The sequence below is a fragment of the Protopterus annectens genome, chromosome 4.part1 (genome assembly GCF_019279795.1).
Source record: "Protopterus annectens isolate FY-2018-M chromosome 4.part1, PAN1.0, whole genome shotgun sequence".
Lineage (NCBI taxonomy): Eukaryota > Metazoa > Chordata > Ceratodontiformes > Protopteridae > Protopterus > Protopterus annectens.
Window position 1 is genome coordinate 814,622,723 of NC_056734.1, and position 24,119 is coordinate 814,646,841.

At 40.7% G+C, this 24,119-nt stretch overlaps 1 protein-coding gene across 1 annotated transcript in view; it reads right to left on the minus strand.

The window, feature by feature from the left end:
* DGKD (diacylglycerol kinase delta) overlaps positions 1 to 24,119 on the minus strand; it is a 1,200,459-nt gene that overhangs the window by 41,475 nt on the left and 1,134,865 nt on the right. The window contains exon 29 of the mRNA XM_044070581.1: positions 18,135 to 18,265. Within this exon, the coding sequence (XP_043926516.1) occupies positions 18,135 to 18,265 (131 nt within the window). The remainder of the gene's footprint in view (positions 1 to 18,134; positions 18,266 to 24,119) is intronic.

The following is a 24,119-nucleotide window of genomic DNA, read 5'->3' on the forward strand; positions in this document are numbered from 1 at the left end:
AACCAGGAATAAAGCAAGAGAATGAGCAAAATTAAAACCCAGTTTAAGTGCTCTGGCAGTTAAAGAAAAGGAGGAGAGGATTGACTGACACAGTACATTACCGCCTGGACACATCAAGGGAGGAGGAGGACAGACTGAGGCTCAGAATTAACAAGTGAGGTGGAAGGGTGGAATGTTCATGAGGGATATAAATATGCGTGGAACAAACAAGGAAATATGAGCTTCAGGGTAGAGTCAGAGTGGGAGACGATTGAGTTCTTGACCACAAGGAGTTCAGCCATATGGTGCAAAACTGAACCAGAAAGCATAAAATTATGGATACACTCCTAACCAATGCAGAGGACACCAATGATACTCAGCTTACAGTACTGTTACCCAACAGACATCATGTCACTGAATAGTTTAGACTGCAGGAGGATGGTAAGAATATACAAGCAAAAGTAATGATTTGGGACTTGTGGACAGGCGATTACACTGTACTGGGGAGAGGAGCTAAAAGCTGGGTTAGGAAACTAGCAGAAAACTGAGGGAGTAAACAAGTTATTGGAATAGGTCAGGGATGGGATGCATTACCCAGGGATAAGGATATGATAATGTTTTCCAGGAGAAATGAGGTTTAAGGAGATGCAAGATTTGAATGAGCTATGAAATGTCTGACTGTATAGAAAATTATATACGATGTATAATGCTTGCAACAGAAAATATGTCAGTAAAGGAACAGAAAGGATAATTCAATAAAGTCTCGATTAAAGGGTTTTCTTCAACACATTGACTTCCTGTGGATTCGTTTTTGCAGTGGTTTGAAGTTTAATTTCAAGTGATTTTTTTGTCATTTGCCCTGTCTTGGGTGTCAGCTGCTGGTTTTAATTCAATAAAGATGTCACTTGAATAAAAAATATACAACAAACAGGCAAAAAGAACATAACACTAGTGTGGCAACATATAGGTTCATAGGTGTGTCCTAGGCTAATGGCTCTGGAGCCTTTACAAGCCTAGCTCATAGAAGTGCCCTGGCATTGTGCCACGTGACGTTAGTTCCCAGTGCCTCTATCAAGTACAGCCACTGGAGTGATCCCCAGGGTGAACTTTCTATTTCCCATCCACTCATCAAGATTTCTCTTGAAGAGGGCCAGTGAGATGCTCTGCTTGACATGTATGGCAATTCTATTCCAGAGCATGGGCAGTCTCTGGGTTATGAACCTGTCCCTCCAGCATGTTTTGCTGATTGTGGTAATGAGGTTGAGGTCTCTGGAGCATGTGGTGTGGAAGAATTGGGATTTCTTTAGATGTAGCATTTCTAACAGAGCTGGGTCAAACATGACTTTGTAAGTCAAGGAGAGATCGCCTCTTAGTCTCTGGGATGTAGGTGTACATCTGTCTTTAGGAAAAGCCTCTGCCTATGAATGTAGGGCTAGCAATAAGAGCAAATACTGAACTTTCAAAAAGTGAGAAGTACAGGATGGGAAGGTGAAGCAGGCAAACTACAAGTAGGCTAAAAAAAGTAAAATGATGGTTAAAGTTAAAAAGCAGTTAGGACTCAAGAAGAAAAACAACTTTTTAAGTTGCATAGTGGAAAGGAGGAAAGGAAGACCACAATTGGCCAGGGTGAGCAAAGAGTAGAAAGGAGTTCACAGAAGAGGTACTGAATGAATACTATGTTTCAGTTTTCACAAAGAATAGCAAAGGGAGGGTAAGACTAATAGGGAGGCAGGGCAGAATGTGGCAGACTGAACAGACATCAAGAGAGAGGAAGATGACGAAGGAAGTACAGTTGTGTGACAGCTCACCATAACAGCAGATATATGAATTGGATGTCTTTTGCAGTATAATTCATTACATAAGGGAATCAGCTGCCAGAATGATGTCTGCCCAACCAGCCTGACTCCCAGAGCTCTGCCTATGCAAACAAAAAGGCAGAGACTTTTCCTAAGCACAGATGTACACCTGCATCCCAGAGAATATTGCATCATGCAATCTTCTGTTCCTTTACTGACAGCAAACATGACAAGGCCACATCCTGTGTATGGAAGAGCTGACTTTGTACCAAAAACAGACTCAGCATCGATCACCCTTGTGGAATTTTGCCGTGAAGTCTCAGGCTTTACTGTGGGAGATTGAAAATACTGCAGCTTGTGAGGGAAGGTGGGTGGGAGCCTGTATTGTAATAGTAATCTTCCTCAAATATGTACTACTGAGATCTCGAACTGTAATATGTTCTTTGTATGGATCACTGCTGCAGTATACTTTATTACACAGAAAAGAGACTCCAGCAGCTCTCCCCAAAACTGGAAAGGAGTACTCTACATGCAGACATCTCAGGGTGCTAACCCTGGAGGATGCTGACTTAAATTCCACCCATTCTCTGAAATGTATACCTAATTTAGTGTGTTTCAAGAAGGTACAGACTGATTAACCAGATGACTACTCCACAAATGGTCTGGGCTGATATTCTCTTAAAAAGACTGCTAAAATGGAGGCTATGCTGATGCAATATGCCCTACCATTTTCTTGTCTAAACCAGCCTTCGTCCTTGTAGTAAAAGAATATGCAGTTTGCTAACCAATTGTGGAGTGTCTGCTTCATAACTGGTTTGCCCTCCATACCCTGTTCAAAGGCCATGAACAACTGGCCTGTACATTTTACACAGTTATCGCAGTCTAGGCAGTAATTCAACTGCCTGAGTACATCTGACAGATGGAGGATTCTTTGCTCTTTGTTCTGGAGTTTTGGAAAAAATACTGGAAGGTGGACAGACTGCCTAAGGGACAGTTCTGAAATACTGTTTGTATGAATGTCAGATTTATCCTGAGACTAAACCTGCCATTCTAAAAAGCCATGAATGGTTCTTTCCACATCAGGGCTTGAAATCCTGAGATTCTTGATGACATTACTGCTACCAAGAAAATGGTTTTCCAAGGTATAAGACTGTATGATATTTAAGCTGCCTGTACCAGTGGGTCCAAAGTCAGCTGCTTCAGGATAAAACTGACTCTCAAGATAGAGGGATAGCCCCTCTGGGCAGTGGCTGTTGAGTAACTCGTCTTAACAACTTGCTTGATCAGCATGTCACCAACCACAGAACATTTACTGTAAGGCAAGCAGATATGTCAGAAACTTGAACTTTTATTGAGAAGCAAGACAGCCCTGCCCTACAGACATCTCAAAAATAAGACTAAAAAAACGGGCACATTTGCATTTAATTAGTCCTTGTTCCTCTTCTTGAACAAACAGAACCACTTTCATTTTGCCAGTTATAACTTCCTTGTATTAAATTTTCTAGCCTCCTTCAAAATGGGCAACACAACCTGAGAGAAGAGGTGTCTGACAGAAATAAGATTCAGATCTTCCAGACCATCAGCCCAAGTTCCTCTGAGTTAGTCTGGGCTAGGCTACACCAGGGTTTTGACCATTGGGTAAGGTACAGTGATTCCTTAGATAGTCATAACATTGTAAACCAGTACTGCCTAGGCCAAAACTGTGTTATGCAAATCATGGGTCACCAGTGGAAACAAAAGGTATCCCATTCTCCAAGCCTTGCTGCAAGGGAGCCTTGTGCAGTTGATTGGAGGCTAATGATTCACTAGGAGATTAGATAAATCTAGTTCTGGGAGAATTGGAATCAGATTAGTTCTGGAACACACTACCTGCTTATCAGCTTCTGCAATATTCCCTTGTTTAGTTTATGATAAAGTTTTTCTGCAAGTGTCATAATAGGATCATAGGAGATTACTAGGTCAACGAACCTAGAGCCTTTTTAAACCTACTCATTCATACCTCAGTTTTTTCCACTTATCAATGCCCATGGAACAGAATGGCTTTGGTATATGCCTGTGCCTGAGGACATCAAGATGTCCCTGTCCATAAGGGACAGAGGTGATAAGTGAAGGGTGAATTTTTGATTTCCCATCCATTGGCACAAACTGCGTTTGAACAGGCTTAGGGAAGAGGTCTTCTTTACAAGAATGGGTGGGGGGTCTGTCCTAGAGAAGGGGTACTCTCTGAGACACAACCTGTCCCTCCAACATGTCACAGATGAGGTTTAGATCCTCAGATTGAGTAATCCTAGTGCTGTTTGTTTTCAGAATGTGTATACGATCCATCAGGAGTGGACTGGAGAATGCCTTGTGGGTTAGGTATAGCTTGCCCCTCAGTAGTCTGTAGGAGACTGAGTACAGGGACAGGGCTTTGAGGCAGCCCGCACAGTACATGTTATTTATACCTTGTTTTTTTTTTTTTAGTGAGGAACATCTGTGGCCATTCCAGCTGTTGCAAATGTATGGTTACATACATGCTGAAGGGTGTACTGTACTCTACTATTGGTCAAAACTGAGCTTATCGTGGGATTATAATTTCCTTGGATCTGGATGCTATACACTTGCTTATAAGCTGTGCCACATAGAAGGATTTTCTCACCACAATGGATATATGTGATCAAAGTTCAGGTTACAACCTTACTGCTGGGCCTACTCTTAGGGGAGTGTTATCAATGCTGTAATTTGCAGGGGTGGTCTGCTTCTCAAAGGGTATAATCATGCATTTTTTGTACTGAGGTTCAGGCCTTGTGTCAAACCCTCGTGGAGGATATCTATAACTTTCAGGCACTCAATAAATGCACCCACCTTGCAGTCATCAGCAAATCTGGCAAGCCAAAGGCCTTCTATAGTTACCTTGACATCAGAGAAGTATATTCCAAACAAGAGGGGTCGCAGTACCAAGCCCTGTGGGAAAACACTAGTATTGGGCCTCTTGCTGGAGGTGGATTCCCTCAACCTAACTTCATGTGTCCTACCCGTGAGCCATTTAGCTATTCATCGCGTGACAGAGGAATTTATGCCTACATTTATGAGTTTGTCTGTAATTCCTGTGTGAGGTATTATGTCACATATCTTTGCCAGGCTGAGTATGTACTACTTTGCCCTATCCATGACAAGTCAAGAGTTTGAAGATTTCCTATGCTTGGTTTATCAGGTTGACAATAATTTTTCCATGGCCTTGCATTTAAGACTAGCCAACTTATGGGTCTGTAGTTCCCTGTGTCTGTTGATGGTCCCTCTGTGTAGTGAGATGTCTGTTTCAGTCTTCTATTCCCTACCGATGAAGCCTGTCTAATGGTTGGGGTTGAACAGAGATTCTAGTGGGCCTGAAAAGTTATGTTTCAAGCTAGTTAGGAGGTATTCTGGGATATTAATGGGACCCATTGAGGCAGGGTTTTTAGTTTTGGAGAGTAGGGGAGAACATGGTAGAAGGTATTTCCTGGGTGGGGGGGGGGGGGGGGTACCTGGGAGAGAAACTGGAGCTAAACTTATGGTTCAACAAATTTACTAAATCTTCCAGTTTGGTATGGGGAGTTCCATTATGTTGACTTTGATGCTGTTGCATTATGGCAGTATATAAACCACCCAGAGTTTCAGGTTGGCTTGGGTTGCTAATTAGCAAACTTACACAAGGTCATAACCTGCTGTGAACTGGTGATGTATATACCACATAACCTAGGTGTTGTCTGCACTGAGCTGTAGGACTTAAGGTTTGCACTACTCTCTGACGATCTTGAGGAATAAGAGAACTGCTATCATCTCCTGGACCAAAGAATGAGCACTCCAAGCAAAGTCTAAGGCATTAGTAGTCAGGGACTGGACTGGCTTAAGCTAGGAGAATGACTTCCATTAATTTTTGTATACCATGTCTTCCGTTCACACACACTCATCCTGGATGCAGGCTGAATGCTGGATCTAAGACATCCTTAGAAACCACTGTATCTTCCTCATACGCAGTCTGGCTAGAAGAACCATAAGTATCACAGATAGCATGAAATCCAGAGCTTTCAGGAAGCCTCTAGCCATCAAGCAGTCTCTGCTAGTGTGCTGCAGAAAAAACAGTTTCCAGAGAAATTACTGTCTTTTGAGACATACTCCTGGCACACAGTATATCCTCCTGGAATATCTTTTTTAATGCTATTTTTCGTTGTCGTCTTTCAGCCCTCCACTCCTCATGGCCCATCAACCAAGCAGCCATCAGGGTTTTGTGGGTAAATCATACACCATCCCTGGTAGCTAAAGTATATGCATCACCAGCTGGTGTATACATTCTCCCAAACACATACCTACACAGGCTAATATTACTGGTTTGGAATGCCAAGCCTACATCCCCTGCTCATGTCATCACCATAACCACATAAGCCTCCACTTGCATGAGGACAATCTGGCCATTTAAGAGCACCATTTCCTTCTTCTATGATGAGTGAACTAGTGTGGAGCACTCACACCCACCCTCCCCTCCCTGGCTCTTACAACACCAGTGTTGCTATCTGAACCCAAATAATTTAGGTTACAATCAGGGCCTCATTCCCCCACTGCACCACAGAGCCATGGATATCCACTAATTACATCTATGTCCTGTCAAGGGAAAGACTACTTGAAGTTTGATTGAAAATACCAAATATACTGATCTTTAGGGTCTATATTATATAAGCGAATGCACTAAATTATGAATGCTATATAAATCGACCTACTAACACCAAAAAAACAAAATGTCAAACAAACAGATCAGCGATTTTTTTCCCAGGGAAAAAAAAATCTCTGATCCATTAAAAAAAAAAAAAAAACACAAAATAAAGTGTGTGTGGGGGGGGGGGGGGGCTGTGCTTAAATACACCGGCTCCGAGATCGCACCACAGCAGAGGAAATGGCAAAGTCCCGAAAACGGCCCAGTGATTTTTTTTCCCTAGGAAAAAAATCACTGTTCCGTACTTTCGAGATTTTGCCATTTCGGGTAAGTCGGTTCGATTAAGCAGCGTTCACAATTTAGTGTGTTCACTGACTTAATAGGGACCCAATCTTTACACTGTCCAAGACAACCTTGTTTTCTGGGGCCTGATGGAGGCAGTCATCCAGACATCGACAGATGTGAACTCCTGCATTCTTAAGAAAACTACAACCAAAAAAGACACTGCAAACACTTAGTACAGAGTCCAAAGGGCAAGGAAGTAAAATGGCAATGCCAAACCTCAGAAACCTTCTTTGATCCCGGTAGATAGTAAACTGTAAGTAAGCATCCTTCAAGTCCAATGTGATCAGGAAGGCCCCTAAGAGAGGTAATGTGAGTTATGACTGCAGGGTGAACATCCTGAATTTAGGTATATACTCAACAACAGGTGAAGCTTGAACAAGTCTAAAACTGGTGTCCAAGGTCCACCCTTTCTTGGAGCCAAAAAGTGAAAAGTACAGTTGTGTACCTACCATAAATGTAGATGCTCGAGTGTATTCACTGTTGCAGTCATTACACTTGGGTTATCCTGCTGGCAGGCTACCCGTAGTCGGCCTAATTCCAAAGTCCTGGTCTGGCGGCGGTTGCTGTCACCTCTTCCCTGACATTAGTGCGTCAGGGGTATAAAAGATGCAGCCGACGCCATTTTCTTCAGTTTTTCTTGGCCCAGATGTCAGGTGCCCCCAAAAGGGTAGGCTGTAAATATTATGATCATAAAAAAGCATGCACATAACCTTTATCTAAAAGCAAATACACCACATAGGTTGTATAGAATAGAGTGGTACAGATAAGTCCCAGCAAAGAAAAAAGGGGGATGGTGGGAGGGTAACTTGGACTGCAACAGTGAATACACTCGAACATCTACATTTATGGTAGGTACACAACTGTACTATGTTCATCGTGTTTCACTGTTGCAGTCATTACACTTGGGTAGAATCCCAAAGCTGAGGTTGGGTGGCTGGGCCTAAATAGAGTTTGGAGTGGCTATGAGGCCCTGCAGAACTGCAGTGGCAAAGCCTGCTCTGGACTTAGAGTAGAGAGGTAAATGGTAGTGCTTTGTAAAAGTGTGCACTGAAGTCCATGTTGCAGCCTCCAAAATGTCCTTGGTTGGTACTCCTCTGAGGAAGGCTGCTGCTCTGGTAGAATGTGGCCTAATGCCCTTGGGCACTGATTTGCCATGTTGCGAGTAGCAGAAACGAATGCAGTGGCCTATCCATTTTGAAATAGTCTGCTATGAAATGGCTTTTCCTTGCGAACCTGCAGCATATGCCACTAAGAGTTGCTCAGTGTTTCTGAAGGCTTTAGGCTTGTCCAAGTAAAAGCGTAGCTGTCTGTGTATGTCCAATGAATGCAGAAGTCTCTCCCCCTTATTCTGTGGGTTTGGATAAAAGGTAGGCAAATGTATGGTTTGGTTAAGAGCCATGCTGGACACTACCTTAGGCATAAATGTCGGATTTGTCCTTAGAGAAACCCTGTCCTGATGGAAAATAATGAAAGGTTCCACAGCCATTAGTGTCTGTAACTCTGAGACTCTTCTTGCTGAAGTTATTGCTAGGAGAAGAGCGGTTTTCCATGACAAGTATTTTATCTCTGCTGTATTGGCTGGCTCAAAAGGAGGCAGTGTGAGTTTTTCCAAGACAAAATTGAGGTCCCATGCAGGTATTGGAGCTCTCCTTGGAGGTCTTATGTTTTTGGCCCCTCTGAGAAACTGTCTTAGCAGTGGATGAGAAAAAATTGGTGGGTCCGTATTGTAATGAGCTGAAATGGCAGAGACATGGATCTTAATTGATGAGAAGGATAGGCCTTTGTCCAGCATCTCAGTTAGGTATTGCAAAATCTGAGGAATATTTGGTACAAGCGAGTTAGTTCCCTGAGCTTGGTTCCAAGCACAGAATCTCTTCCATTTTTCTGCATAAGATTTTCTGGTGCTGGGCCTCCTGGCCTCCAAAATAACATCCAAAACTGCTTTAGAGAGAGGTGTGTTCTGAATGATTACATTATCTGCCATGCAGCCAGATTTAGGGTTCTGAGTTGGCTGTGCAGGATCTGATTGTTCTGTTGGGTCAGCAAATGTGGTATTAGAGGCAATGTCCAGGCTGGGCCTTGAGACAAGCTCTTTAGGATTGGGTACCAGTGCTGGCGTGGCCAGTCTGGGGCAATCAGTATAATTTTTGGCTTCTCTTGTCTGACCTTTAGGAGTACCTTGGAGAGGAGAGGCAGAGGAGGAAAGGCATATACTGTTAGGGCTTTCCAGCTGAATGAAAGGGCGTCCACTTTCCATGCTTGCTTGTGATAAGTTCGAGTGCAGAATCTCTGTAGCTGGCAGTTGTGAGGGGAAGCAAATAGATCTATGTCTGGGCATCCCTACCTCCCTGTTATCATGTTGAAGATTTGTGGATCTAGTTTCCACTCGTGAGGATCCATGAGGTTTCTGCTTAGTTCGTCTGCCAAAGTATTTGTCTTTGCTGGCAGGAATTGTGCTTGCAGATGTACTTGACAAGTCAATGCTGTGTTCCACAAAGTCATGGCTTGTCTGCAGAGAGGGTAGGAATGTGTGCCCCCTTGCTTGTTTATGTACCACATGACTGTAGTATTGTCCGTCTTTATCAGTAGTTGTCCTGGATGAAGTAGGTCCTTGAAGGCTGTCAGGGCATTTTGTACAGCTAGCATCTCTTTTTGATTGATATGAAGATGCATTTGGATTGTGGGCCATGTGCCCTGAATACATTTTCCTGCCATGTGCGCCCCCCAGGCATAATCTGATGCATCTGTTGTTAGTGTCTGCCTGGCAGTGGGTAAGGGTGAATGACTGTCCCTTGTTGTGGTGACAGGCCTGTGCCCACCATTGAAATTCCTGTTGCAGGCAGGGAATGAGAGTAATTACTGTTTCCAGGCTGTGGCAATGTTGAGTCCAAACACTTTTTAGATACCATTGTAGTTTCCTCATATGCAGTCTTGCATACAGAATTAGTAGAATGCAGGATGCCATGTAGCACAGAATTTTTCTTGCAGATAACTGGGTCTTTGTTGCCATGTCTCTGAAGTAAGAAGTCAGATGCCTTTATTTGTCTGGCGTGAGATAAGCCATCTGGGCAGTTGTATTTAAGCTTGCACCCAGGAATATTATCTCTTGAGAAGGTATTAGTTTTGATTTCTTTTTGTTTACTGTGTACCCTAGACAAATTAGTAATCTTTTTACAAACGCCAGATGCTGTAGTAGAATATCTTTGTTCTTTGCTTGAATACGGCAGTCGTCCAAGTAGGGATATATTTGAATTCCTCTTTGTCTGCAAAATGCAATTACTGGTGCCAGGCATTTTGTGAAGACCCTGGGTGCAGTAGATAAGCCAAAGGGCAGTGCAGAGAATTGGTAGTGCATTGAGCCAGAGTAGAGTCAACATTTTGAATTTTGGGCATCCAGAAAAGTATTTAGAATAGACAGGTCCAGAATTGGTCTCCAAGCTTTGTCCTTTCTTGGTACTAAGAAAAGTCTTGAGTAAAATCCTTGTCCCTGCTCTTGTTGTGGCACTGGCTGAATAGCCCCCATGTCCATGAGGGACGAAACTTGGTTTTGTGCCTCTTGCCATTGATTGCATGGCAGGTCTGGCATATCTTTTGCCTTTGGAAGGGTGTGAAAGTGGAACCTGTAGCCCTGAGAGACTATATTTAAGACCCATTTGTCCTGGATGATCTTGTGCCAGTTTTGTGAAAAAAGTGCTAGCTTTCCCCCTAAGGGAGCTTCCAAAAAATAAGTGCTTGGCATTGGCAGAGGGAAGTCATTGGGACTGTTTTCTATAAGGCTGTGATTTGTCTTCTCTGCTTTTGGAGGTAGAAACATCCCATTGTTTGGGCCTGTATGAGCCCTGGGGCTGTTGCCTGCCTCTAGGGGATCTGAATCTGCCTCTTTGTGGTCTGTCTGACACTGGAAAGGACCAATTCTTAGAAGACCAGTTCCTGCTAAATCTGGGTGGCTGTTCCTGTAAGAAATCCTTTACTGTCTCCATAGATTTTGCCTTATCCTCCATTTTCTTCAACACCTCTTCTGCCTTAACACCAAACAAAGTATCATGCTGTAATGGAGCATCCAATAATTTTGCTTTAACATGATCAGGCAGATTCTGTTCCATTAACCAAGCATGCCTTCTAATAACAGAACCTGTAACAGCGGCCCTGCACGAGGCCTCCAGTGAATCATAGCCACATTGCAAAGTATGTTTTCCCACTTGTTTAGCTGCATGCAATAAATACTGCAAATACTGGTTTTCAGAACATTCAGAATTTGTCAACATTTTTTGTTTTAGCAAAGACATTAAGTATTGCTGATATTTGAGCATATGAAATTGACAATTTAAAGCCCTTACAGCCAAGGTAGCAGAAGTGTAAACTTTTTTTCCCCCCATCTGTCCAAAGCCCTAGAATCTCTTTCTGAGGGGACAGGGTTTTTAGCAGAAGCAGCCTTGACCCCTTTCGGACCCTGTGAGATAGTTTCAGGGTCAGCAGCAGGGTTTTTGTAAAGAAATTTATGGGAGTCTGGAACTGTCCGGCTTAACAGGGGCAGGAGGTAGAGAGTCTGGAGACAGGCCGGACTCTGAAAAACCATCATCTACTATGTCTAGAACAGGGGGAATTGCAAGAGGTCTGAGCTGAGGAAGTAAAAGAAAGTCTCTAAATCTTTTCTTAGAATTGGAATAGTCCTGGCTCTCCCAGTGGAAATGCTCCCTCATGGTATGCAGGGTTTCCCCAAATGAATAGTCCTCAGGAGGAGAAGCTGAAGGAATAGAATCTTCAGCATCAGAATCTTCATAGGGAGGAACAGAATATCCCTGATCAGAAGAGGAATCAGAGGAAATGGAAACCTGATCAGAGGAATCATATTCAGTGTCTTGCCTAGGCCTCTTATCAGGAGGGGGATGGGAACCCCTGATCAAAGTAATTAGGTCTTCGGCCATTTTGAGCATCTGTTTCTTAGGCATAGAAGTCTGTCCTGGAGAATGCTGTACCGGTTTCCTTGTCTTTAAAACTGTTTTAGACTTTGTCTTGGATGCTGAAGTAGGCTTTATATAAAGTTGTGTAGGTCTGAAGACACCCTCAGAAGCAGATGCCTGCTCAGCGGCTCCGGACCCATCTGAGGGATTAATTTCCGAAGGGCCAATACCTTGAGTATCCAGAGGCCTAGCTGTCTCCATGTGGGAGTTGGTGGCGGCCTGTGGCTCTGAGGTAGCGGGAGTCAGGGGCTGCGAAAGCGCCTCACTGAGTACCGGCGAACCGGCGACTGGCCTAGAAAAGGCTTCATCGGCAGTTTTGGACCTCAGATGCTTGTCCTTGTCTTTATCCTTGCGTATTTTATGAATTCCGGTTGTCGGTTGCTCCGATGGCATTATACAGTTAAACCTTCTGCCAAAATACTGAAAAGCAAAATCGTACCGACGCTTAATAGTGCGTTGGTTAAATCTAGCACAAAACCGACAACTAGCAACGTCGTGGTCAGAGCCTAGGCAAGGAATACAGTAAGAGTGAAAATCCTTATGATGTATTTGCTTCCCACAAGAAATACAATTGTTAACTTTTTCTGACATCGGTCTGGAGCAAGAAAAAAGTTTCCCCAACAGGGTACTTAGCTTTATTGAAGACTTCGGATCTGAAATTCAATTTCAAAAATCGCAGGAGTCGGCCGACCGGCACTTGTGAACTGCTTTTGCTTCGGGCACCGCGCGGCAAGAAAGACTGAAGAAAATGGCGTCGGCTGCATCTTTTATACCCCTGGCGCACTGACGTCAGGGAAGAGGCGACAGCAACCGACGCCGGCCCAGGACTTTGGAATTCAGGCTGACTGCGGGTAGCCTGCCAGCAGGATAACCCGCGTGCAATGACTGCAACAGTGAAACACGATGAACATCAAGTAAAAATCTAACATCTTTCCCCCCACTTTGGGACTTCTTCTATCACTTCTTTATCTATCAAGTGCTGAACAAGGGGTAAAGAGGTAGAGCAGACTGCAGTCGCTCAAATGGGACTGACAACATTGCCATAAAAGGTGGAATGTTCTCAAACTCTATCTCGTATCCTTCTGCTATGAGGTTCAACAGCCAGTTGTCAAGATGCTATCCTTGACCAGGCCGTTAAGAAGTGGTTGAATCAACTTCCCAGGTGACTTGGTTGGGGGTAATGGGTAGAGAGTAGAATGTGAGTAACAACTGCTCAGAGGACATGGTTATGAAAGGGGTCCTTCCATGCACAGGATTGGGGGTAAAGGGGAGGAACTTGGTGGCTTGAGTAAGTTTTATGTGCCGTGTTGCCCAAGTCCTGCTGCCCTTAAGTCCTTCAGGTAGAAGAAGCTGGACCCAATCCTATCACATCTGGTTTTATCACCCTGAAAATGTTACTTATATGTCTAATTTAATTTAAAGTTTCTATACTTTCTCCATGGTCACTATTTAATATATAATGTACAATTTTTGTTAAAGAAAACTATCATTCTTTTAGTTGCATTTGTATCTATTTATGTCATCAAAAAATTGCACTAGGAGATCTGGGTATACAAAAAAGCACACATAACGGAAAAAAAAGAGTTAAGCTGGAGGTGTGTTTGAATTATGCAAGTGTTCTAGTTTGATCTGAATTCTATAAAAGTCTTGATGGATTTCAGATCCTATCTCTAAGATTCTTTTTGTTGTCAGGCCAATAGCACTGCGGAAAGTGAATTAACTGCTACAGGCCAACCATTCCTTCTAATCATACCTGCCTTGTCTAGAATGTCTGCCCATATGAGGTTTCTTCACTGAAAAATGTTGCATTGATCCCTTCAAACTCTTCTACACAGATACACTAAAATACACCTTGTTCTACAATATACTTTTTGCAAATTTACTGGAGCTGTTAAAGTTTCTGGGGTTTACCCATCAAATCTAGTGCCTTATTCTCGAGGACCCTTGCTATAGAGGCATGTTCACACTGGTTTAAAAATGCATTACTACAACTTGGAAACAGGTAGCTTCATCTGATACGTCACAGAAACACCTACTTATACTTCAGAAGGCAGAATATCTTAAGATGTTGCTCACTGGATAAAATAATTCCTAGACCCTCTATCCCAAGATATTGATAAACAGATTACTTAAAATGATCATGTTTAATTTTCAATGATGCATTGGTTTTGGACAATGCTACCTTCTGTTACATATCATATAGTCTGATTGCGTTTCATTGCTTGTATAAATATAGTTTGCAAATACTAAAAAGCATTAGTGTGGTCCATTTTTTTCACTTCCAATATTCCACTCCCTTAACTTCCCTCTGTTTGTTTCTTGCTTTTCCAATAAAGCATATTCATTATAAAAGATCTCTTGACTGATAAAGCACTGTTTTACTGTACTGACAGTGGGTAATGTATAGAAGCTAATGAAAACACTGCTCATTTGCTTGAAATGCTTTTGTGACAAGCTATATAACTGATTCTGGCTTCTAGCTTCATAAGTCTACAACCAATGACACAAATACCCACATAATGTTTTTGTTTTGCGCTGTTAACTTCACTCTGACCCTGATGCCCTCCTTCCTTTTCTTCTTTCATTACACAGCTGTCCTCAAATGTGTGGCTGCTTTCTACAGTTTGCAATAATAATAATGGATTCATTTCCCATTGAATTGTCTTCCATACTGCTACAGTCCATGGCAGTTTATGCTTACCTTTATCATTTCAGTGCAATGAAAATATTCTTTTTCTCTGCATCATTCTTTCAAATGAGAGCTGAAACTCTTTGTAATTGGCATGTTAACCATCTCCTTTTTGCCAGAAAAGAAAAAAACTGTACCCACACATTGCTGCCTTCAACAATGACACACTGACAACCTCAGATACACACACGGACCCATAACTACATCATCTAGTGCCCAGTACCATTCCATGATCTGGCAACCCTCAACCCCAAGATGACTCCAAGTTACATCTGCTCTCCCCAATCTATGAATCTGTGCCACTCAGTTCTCATCTTAGAAGCAAAAAAAAAGTCTGTTCCCCAATCTGTTTGACTGCCACATATATACATACACATAGGTTCACAGCAGATTACTAGGCTAATGGCACAGGAGCCTTTACAAGCCTAGCCAATAATACCCAGGCTGTGACAATATTATATCTTAATTCTCCAGATATTGGATGGGGTGTTATCAGGGTAGTGGGTCTTTGGGTGTTAGAGCCCAGAGTAATTTTACACACTAGTTCTGTCCTTAAGGGACACGGGCAGTACCCTGGGAGTGAATTTATAGTTCCTCATCCATTTATCCAAATTCATTTTGAACAAAGTGAGGGACGGGCTTTGTTTTACAATGATGGGAAGTTTATTCCATACACAAGGTAGCCTTTGGAATACAAATCTTGCTCTCCAACAAGTTCTGTAAGACTCACGGAATGCGCAACCCTTGTATAACTTGTCTTGCGAATATGTAACATTTTTATCAGGGCTGAATCAGAGAATGCCTTGTAGGTCGGGCATAAGTCAACTCTAAATAAATAATATGAGACAGAGTAAAGGGATATGGCCTTTAGTCAGTCTGCATAAGACATGTGGTCTTACGCTTTGCATTTTTTGTTTAGTGAGAAACCTCTGGGGCTTCTCCAACTGGTGTAAGTGCCTCATTAGATACATGCAAAAGGGAGCACTGTACTCTATTATGGGCCTGATGATAACTGGGTACAATGGCACTATGACTTCCTTTAAGCTTTATGCCAGCTATGCCTTTACTTATAAGTTGAGCCATAAAGAAGGATTTCCACACTACCATGGTTACCTGCTGGTCAAAGTTTAGGTTACTATCTGTGTTCCTAGGTCTCTCACCACTGGGTCTACTTTTAGGGGTGTGCTATCAATATTACAATTTGCAAGGATATCAGATTTACTGAATTACGCACTTTTTAGCATTTAGTCTCAGACCATGGTTTTGGCATCAGTCATTTATCACTTTTACACCTGTTTATAGGATGTAAACATAATTTGAGGATTCGGTGATTGCTCTCAGCTTACAGTCGTCAATGAACTTGGTGAGCGATAAGCACCCAATATTGGTCTTCACTTCAGAGAAGTATATACCAAACAAGATGGGTTCCAACACTGAGCTCTGTGGGATACTACTGTTAGCAACAGGTTTCTTAGAAGTGGATTCACCTAACCATAAAACATGTATCCTGACAGTGAGCCAGTTTGCTATCCATCTGATGATGTAGAGGTTTACGCCTAGCTCAGTAAGTTTATCTATGATCCACGAGTGGGAGAATTATATTGAAATATTTGGCCAGGTCTAGATAAGTGGTGTGTACCATTTTACCCTCATCCATAGCCCTGGTGACTTTCGTGAAGAAGTCCACCAGACTGAGCAGGCAAGACTTCCCTTTGACAAAAGCCAAACTGAGTCTGGTCCAGTGTTTGGAGATTTCCTACGGTGTTATTGATCAGGTCCATGATAATTCTCTTGTTGTATATATCCCTCTCTCTATATATATACTTGTAAACATCTATCCATCTATTTATCTATCTATGCAGACTTTTAAAACAGTAGCAAACTGATTGTTCCAACTTCTTTCCTGATGACAAAGGCAGTCTTGTTTATTTCTCATTTCAGTAATGGCATTTAGACATGCCAGTATGGAAATGAATAACGATACTGCACTACTGATCACCTTGCCCTTTTGTCACACCATATCTAGACCTCGCCACACACACACACACACACACACACACACACACACACACACACACACACACACGGAAAACCTTTCACACATGCTAACTGGCACACTGTGCTGTAACACCCTGTACTCTAGTTTACTGTGATTCTTTTCTTTTATGTCATATGAACAATGTTTGCTCACACCTACTCTGTTGTCAATAATGCTTATTTTAGCCTTGTCAACACATAAAAAGAGCAGTCACAATAGCTTTGTTGCTGCTAATTGTCTGAGCAACCTGTAAATAATCAAAAGAATTCAGCTTCCCTTCACATAACCATTAACAAAAGGATCACCAACTGCCTGGTCAATCAGTTATTCCTAATGGGATCCCAAGCTGTCTGACCAATCACACAATCAAAGACAGGCTTGCTCATGCAGTTTGACCAATCTGATTATCAGTAAGAGATATCCAAGCACCTAACAAGTCACATTATCATAATCAAGGGTTCTCCAACTGCTAGATGAGTCATTTACTCTTAAGGGTGAAGTCTCCAAGCATCCCAATTCAATCTGTAGACTACAGATGACCTAAGAATGCACTTCTTTCTTCTGCCGAACCCTTCAGGTATTTCCAAAGATGAGACACTCAGTGTCCTTCCTACACATAAATGCCATTATGTTGCTGTGGAACAATTATCACAACACAAAAAATCAGTGATTTCAACAAGAATTAAAGCAGCCAGACTGTTAGTAGTAGGAGAATTAGTCAATTACTGTACAGAAAAAGTACATATATAAACTCTGCAGCTTGCAAAAAGAACAGGGCTCCAATAACAAGTTAGACATTCATTTAAGTGTCCACTACATGAAAACAACATTCTTTTCTGCAAAATAAAGTAAACAGTAATGTGCACAGATTTCTAGCTATAGTAAATAAAATGCAAGAAGCCAAAGCATATAGTGAAACAAAATTTCAGTGGAAACCTTTAACTGACAAGGAAATATAAATAAACCAACAGCTGCTTACAATTACCAGGATTTAATGACATTTGCACCTGATACAGCTTATTCAGGATTAAGAATAGCAACATCTAAACATCTTTTCACAGACAATGCATTTTCAATGCAAGTCTGTTGTCAGAATTCATAAAAGACCGAACTAAACAGCTTAGGCAATGTATGTATATGTCATGATGTTGCTTAATACTGGATACTTCTCAATAAGAAAAAAAAACGGCATTGAACAAACTTACAACTAGAGCTAATATAACAGCTAAGAAAAGAAACAACCTGACAAGTCTTCACCATCAAGTCTGCTTTCCCTGAGCACTATAACATGACATGAATCACCATTTTACTTGACTTGGTAATAACATTTGGAAATACTTAAGGCATTTATTAACACACAGATATTCAATTTTACATACAGTTCAGTGCATTATGAAGATGGTTATGAACATGAAAGACTACACTGAAGCAACGTGAAGCACATGCCACAAAACATGGATTCAATGAGCTATGAATGGGGTTATGAATATGAAAGACTGCACATTGAAGTGGCTGGAGGTACGCGTTACACAACATGGATTCGGGAAGTTATGGAAAGGGGTTATGAACATGAAGCAGTGAACACTGAAATAGCTGGAGGTACACATCACAGACAATGGGGATGATGTACATGCAGACAAACATTTGAAATTACATATACCTTAAGGTCCCTCCTCTCCAGGTGTAGGAGTTCGGAGCCCCGAATGTCATGTCGGATGAACATATCCTTGTATTCACAGAGACTGAGGTGCTCCAGCCAGCCAGCCACCTCCTCTGTTCCCCACTGCTGAACTGTTAGAACAAAGGAGAGAAGCAGGAGTGCATTCTGAATAATCCCACTGCTAAAGAGAAAGACACAAATGCAGAGAGAAAACCAGCAACTGAAAACCCTCTACAGCACCACACACATTAGAGTGTAAATTTCAGATATGTTGCTAACACCATTCTGCTGTAAGTTCAGAAGGATTTATGGGGGATTTCTCTTATAGCTTTACAAAAACTGAAGCGATAATCTACTCTGCCTTTAGTATGTCAGATCTTTCTGCTTCCTTTCTCCATTTTTAGTCCATTAATCTTTCAGATGCTATTCCTTTCTCCACAAGGAGCATGTCACTTCCCCATATTTTCATATATAAGAAATTGCACAGGTTGCTGTATTTTTATTATTTTATATAAACAATGAAAAAAATTGTAAAATGACCAGGTGATGGCAAGAGGAAAAACTCTGCAGGCTTGAATAAAAAGACCAATTTATTATTGTACAAACAAAAAAACTTAAAATCATGTAAATAAGCACTTTCGCCCACTTAGTGTTTAAAATTAAATGCTTATAATTGGCCCGATTTAAATGATTACTGCTCCATTTATTGTTTATTAAAACTAAGAGTACTGACTAGATAGTAAGCCAATAAGGTTTTAGAAACGGGTCTTATCCAAATGTTTTATTTTGAGTAATTAATCATGTGATATGGGAATTGTTTATATGGTACCCTCTGTTTTCCTTTACTGTCATTGAAGCATATTGTTTTAATGTTTCTATTTGTAAAGTGGGAAGGGTTTGCAGGGTTGCAATGCTGATTTTTTTAAGCAATTTTTTAAGCATTATTTTTAAGCACAATATTAACAATTCAATACCAACAGGTATCTTAGGTTTGAAATAGTTTTATGCACCTAACTATGTATTTAACTATACTTTAGTTTTTATTTAAATATTTAAATGGGTAATTTGTCTTTCAGGTTGTTTAAGAAAAGATAGTAATGTTGAATGAACGGGGGGGAGGGGCAGAAAACGTCACTCTACAGTGAAAGCTGATTGGTGTGCATTAAAGTTTTAAAACTGAATTAAGAGGGATTTTTACATCTGAGGAAGTTCACATTTTAATCACTAAGTGGACAAAAGTCCTTATGTACATGATTTTAAGGGGTTTTTTTTTTTGTTTTTAGAGTAATAAACTGGTCTTTTTATTCGAGCCTGCAGAGTTTTTCCTCTTGCTGCCACTTGGTTGTTTTACTCGTTTGTCCTGGCTGTTGCACTGTGCTTTTATTAGAATGAAAAAAATTGCTAAACAATAATTCAAGCTTCTTACACAACAGCTAATACATAACTCTACTTAAGCTGTACATGTCTCAGGTCCAATACTGCACATCAAATAAAATTTCTTCTTTTCACTATTAAAGGTTATTTAATACTTACAACCCTAATGATTATCTCTGCAAGGCATACATTTTCCCATTCTGATTTACTTACAGTCTATTAATAATTCTTGTGGTTTGTCTATGGCTCAGGTCATGAATGAAATGAATTTTTAAATTAGCCTTTCTACCTGCTTAACTAATAAATAAATAAAATGTACTAGATTTACTAAATATCACTCAGGGTTCATACAAACTGGTTAGTTTTTTTAAAGTCTCACTGCTATAAAAGTATGTAACTTTGGCTTAATGAAAGAAGAAAACACTACTTCAGAAAAACAAATACTTAAAAAAATAAATAAAATATCGCATTAAAATTTTCAGAAACAGCAAGGAAGAGCAAAAAATAACACCACAACCACCCAAAGGTCTTGTTGAAGAAGACAAATTGTAAATGAACAAAGACTTAACAAAACCACCACAGCTTCCAGTGCGATAAAAATCCAATTTATTGCATAAGACCAGCAATGAAGCAAAAATATTTGATAATAAAGACATTTTCTTTACAACTTTTACTTCAACCATCTGAAAACTATAAGGGGGAAACTACTGCATTACTGGGGATTTGTTTGATGTGATGTTTCTGGCTAAAGACATGCCACCATCTTGCAAGTGAAAGCAGAAAGTCAGCAATATGACAATATTGACCATGGACTGCGACTTAAGGAAAAGGTGCACTTGCAAAAGTCAAGCTCATTCACATTCAGAACATTGTCATTCAGCAAACACAGTTAAGTGCACCTTGTCAAAAAGAAAGAAAAAAGCTTGGCTCTCAGAAATGACAGATGGCACACTTATATGATGACTTAAGAGAATAAGCATACTGTGTAAGTTTGGTAAAAATGTTGAAAAGAGGTAAAGTCATAATGCAACTTATCAGAAGCGTGATTTTTATCAGCTTATTATTTGGCTGCTTCTCAACAGTTTTACCAGAGTTTATGCACTGGTGTAGACTCTAGTAAAACTGACGAAAATATTATGCAGTTCAGTCAAAAGTAAACTGCACGGTAACCATGAAATCTACTTTCTACCCCCCCCCCCCCAAAAAAAAAAAGAAAAATAATTTTAGCCTGCATTCCAAAACAGCAGCTATCACAATTACGGTCTGGTCCACAATAAATGACCATTTCAAAAGTTATGATCACAAAAGAAAAAAAAATTGCTGATGGGTGATGGGATAATGGTTCACTTAGTAGTACATCTGCCATGTACAGATATTGTGGTGTGACCTTAGTGCTATTTGAGAAATGGGGAGGCAGGCCCATGGGAGAAGTGTGAGTTAATCAGCAGCTATAAAGACTACATCTGCCAGATTAAATACGGCCCCTAATCTTCTTAGCTCCACAGTTATGATCTAACATTTCAGTATGATCCAAAGATAACATCAGCTGCATTCAAGAAGTGGCTATGAATAGACATCTGCATTATATCAGTTAAGTCAAAATAATGAAAAATTCTCAACTATGCATGACTGTGTTTAACAAATTAAATACAAGTTCATAACTTCAGTAGACATGAACAGAGAAACACTTGTAGCCAGGAAAATAATGTAATAAACCATTTTTGTACACCCCAAAATTAGTATTCAATCTTACTGATGTGACTTTAAAAGAAACAGTGTTCCAGACATACTCTTTCATCAGATATTTTTTTAATTTTAAAAAAGAAGGAAAGAAGTTAAAATTAACTAAAAGATTTGTTAATCACTGCTGGGATGTCTTCTATGCAGAGTTTGCATGTCCTTCCTGTGTTTGCGTGGGTTTCCTCCGGGGGTTCTGGTTTCCTCCCACATTCCAAAGTCAAGCTGTAAGTGGACTGAACACACTAAATTGGCCGTATGTGTGAGTGTGCGGTGTGAAAGAACAACAGCGGAAGGACTTGCCACCCAGTGGTGTAAATATTCGCTCTAGATGATTGTCACTGTTAAAAGGACACCCCGACCACATTTGCAAAAATGGGAAAAGGGATTGTGTCTAGATGGATAGATCTGTTAGCCACTCTAGATAGAAAATCATTATGCAATGCAATCCCACATGATATGGGATTAGAACTGGTCTGTAATTTTCTGTTGCACTTCCCTGAATTTTTTGTGAATGAGATTAGATTTCTAAGTGAAAGTATTGATTTTGTGTTAAAATTTATTTTTTCATGTTTAAGAATGTGTTTTACCAGCTATTGATGGGTGTGGCAAACTGGTCAACAACGGCTCCTAATTTTGTAAACCAAGTCACAGCATCATTTTAAACATGAACTTATTTTCATTGTGCATACAATATTTATTTTCATCTGGAGGAAAATAAAAACAGAGTTGTTATCCTTTTTAAACAACTTGTAGAGAGTGGCAGCATTTCTGGAATTTTCCAGTTATATCAGTAGTGATGGCATTAAATTTTTAAATTTCAGTGTGGAAAATGAATAACAAGATGGAAACAGTAATAAGTGTTGGATTCAGAAAATTTCTTTTTAGTGTGTTGGACTTTGCAGACTATTTAGTCAAGAGTAGAAGCAGGAATGATTATCTTGAATACTTGGAATACAAATGGCAGATAATGATAGATGCAACTAACCACTGTGGCTTGAATTTTTTAATTAATTTTAAGTATCATCCAAAATAGTTGAGAGCAAATGCTTTTAGTCTTAGGATTCTTCATGTGCAATACTGAATATGTATCGATTACTTACATGTTAATGGATTTTTCTGGCAGCCAGATGAAGTGTCACTTCACTACGATTTTTTTTTAGAGATGAAAATGCTTACTCAGTGTCAGTGTTTGTATCGGGTCTATATTATCTAGTCGAACAATCGAAATGTTGACTAACCTTTAATCGACACATATGTGTCGAACCTGCACTTCAGCGAATGGCCAAATCATTGATTTCTTTCCAAGGGAAAGAAACTGGTTGGCCGTTCATTTAAATCTGACCTTTTCCCCGAATGTAGTACGATCTCGGAGTTAGTACAATTAGTTAGGGGGTGTGGTTGGCAAAGCCCCCCACTTCATAGTGCTTGTTATAATCTGTCAATTGTAGTTGGCCTACCGATTTCTTTCCCTTAGAAAGAAATCGATGATTTGGACGTTCGCTGAAGTGCAGGTTCAACACATATGTGTCGATTTATGGTTAGTAGACATTTTGGTTGTTCGACTAGATAATATAGACTCTTTGTATATTACTACAGTTTTACTTTACTATTTTCCTGGTTACAAGCGCTTCTGTATTCTTCATGTGTACAGCAGTCATCATCACCTTCTTTCGGCTGTTCCCATTAGGGGTCGCCACAGTGGATCACCTGTTTCCATTTCTTCCTGTCCTCTGCATCCTGCTCTCTCACACCAACCACCTGCATGTCCTCTCTTACCACATCCATAAACCTTATTTTAGGCCTTCCTCCTTTCCTGTTACCTGGTAGCTTCATCCTTAGCATCTTTTCCCCCAATATACTCAGCATCCCTCCTAAGCACATGTCCAAACCAACGTAATCTTGCCTCTCTGGCTTTGTCTCCAAACCTTCCAACCTGGGCTGACCCTCTAATATACTTATTCCTAATCCTGTCCAACCTCGTCACACCCAGTGCAAATCTTAACATCTTTAACTCTGCCACATCCAGCCCAAACTCCTGCCTTTTTGTCAATGCCACTGTCTCCAAACCATATAACATAGCTGGTCTCACTACCCTCTTGTAGACCTTCCCTTTCACTCTTACAGTTACTCATCTGTCACAAATCACTCCTGACACTCTTCTCCACCCACTCCATCCTGCCTGTACTCTCTTCTTCACCTCTCTTCCACACGCACTGCTACTCTGAACTACTGACCCCAAGTATTTAAACTCATCCACCTTCGCCACCTCTACTCCTTGCATCCTCACCATTCCTCTATCCTCCCTCTTATTCACACACATATATTCTATCTTAGTCCTGCTGACCTTCATTCCTCTTCTCTCTAGAGCATATCTCTATCTCTCCAGGGTCTCCTCCACCTGTTCCCTACTCTCACTACAGATCACAATGTCATCTGCAAACATCATGTGTACAGTAGTGATGTTCAATATATTTTTTTATATATACTGGAACCATCTCTGTATTTTCTACTCATAACTTCAGAAGCTTTTAATTTTTTTCATCAGATTTTCTAAATGCTCCTCTTAAGATATCACATCTTATGAAATGACATGGCAAAAGCTTCTGCAGAAATAAAGAGCACAACACGATGCTAAAATCAGAGTTTATTATGTGCAGACCTAAGTACGTGTTGAAAATTGGGGCCCAAAGTACAAAACTGGTAAGGTCAAGTCCTTTAGCTGAAATGTTCAAAGGAATGCACTGAAACAGAAACAACCACCACTGAAATACATTCTACTGCTTGCTTCAGACTGTGAGTTAGGTTTGAAGAGTGGAAAAAGGTGTGAAGTTTGAGAAAATAAAATTGTCTTCTTTACTGCAGGTAAGACAA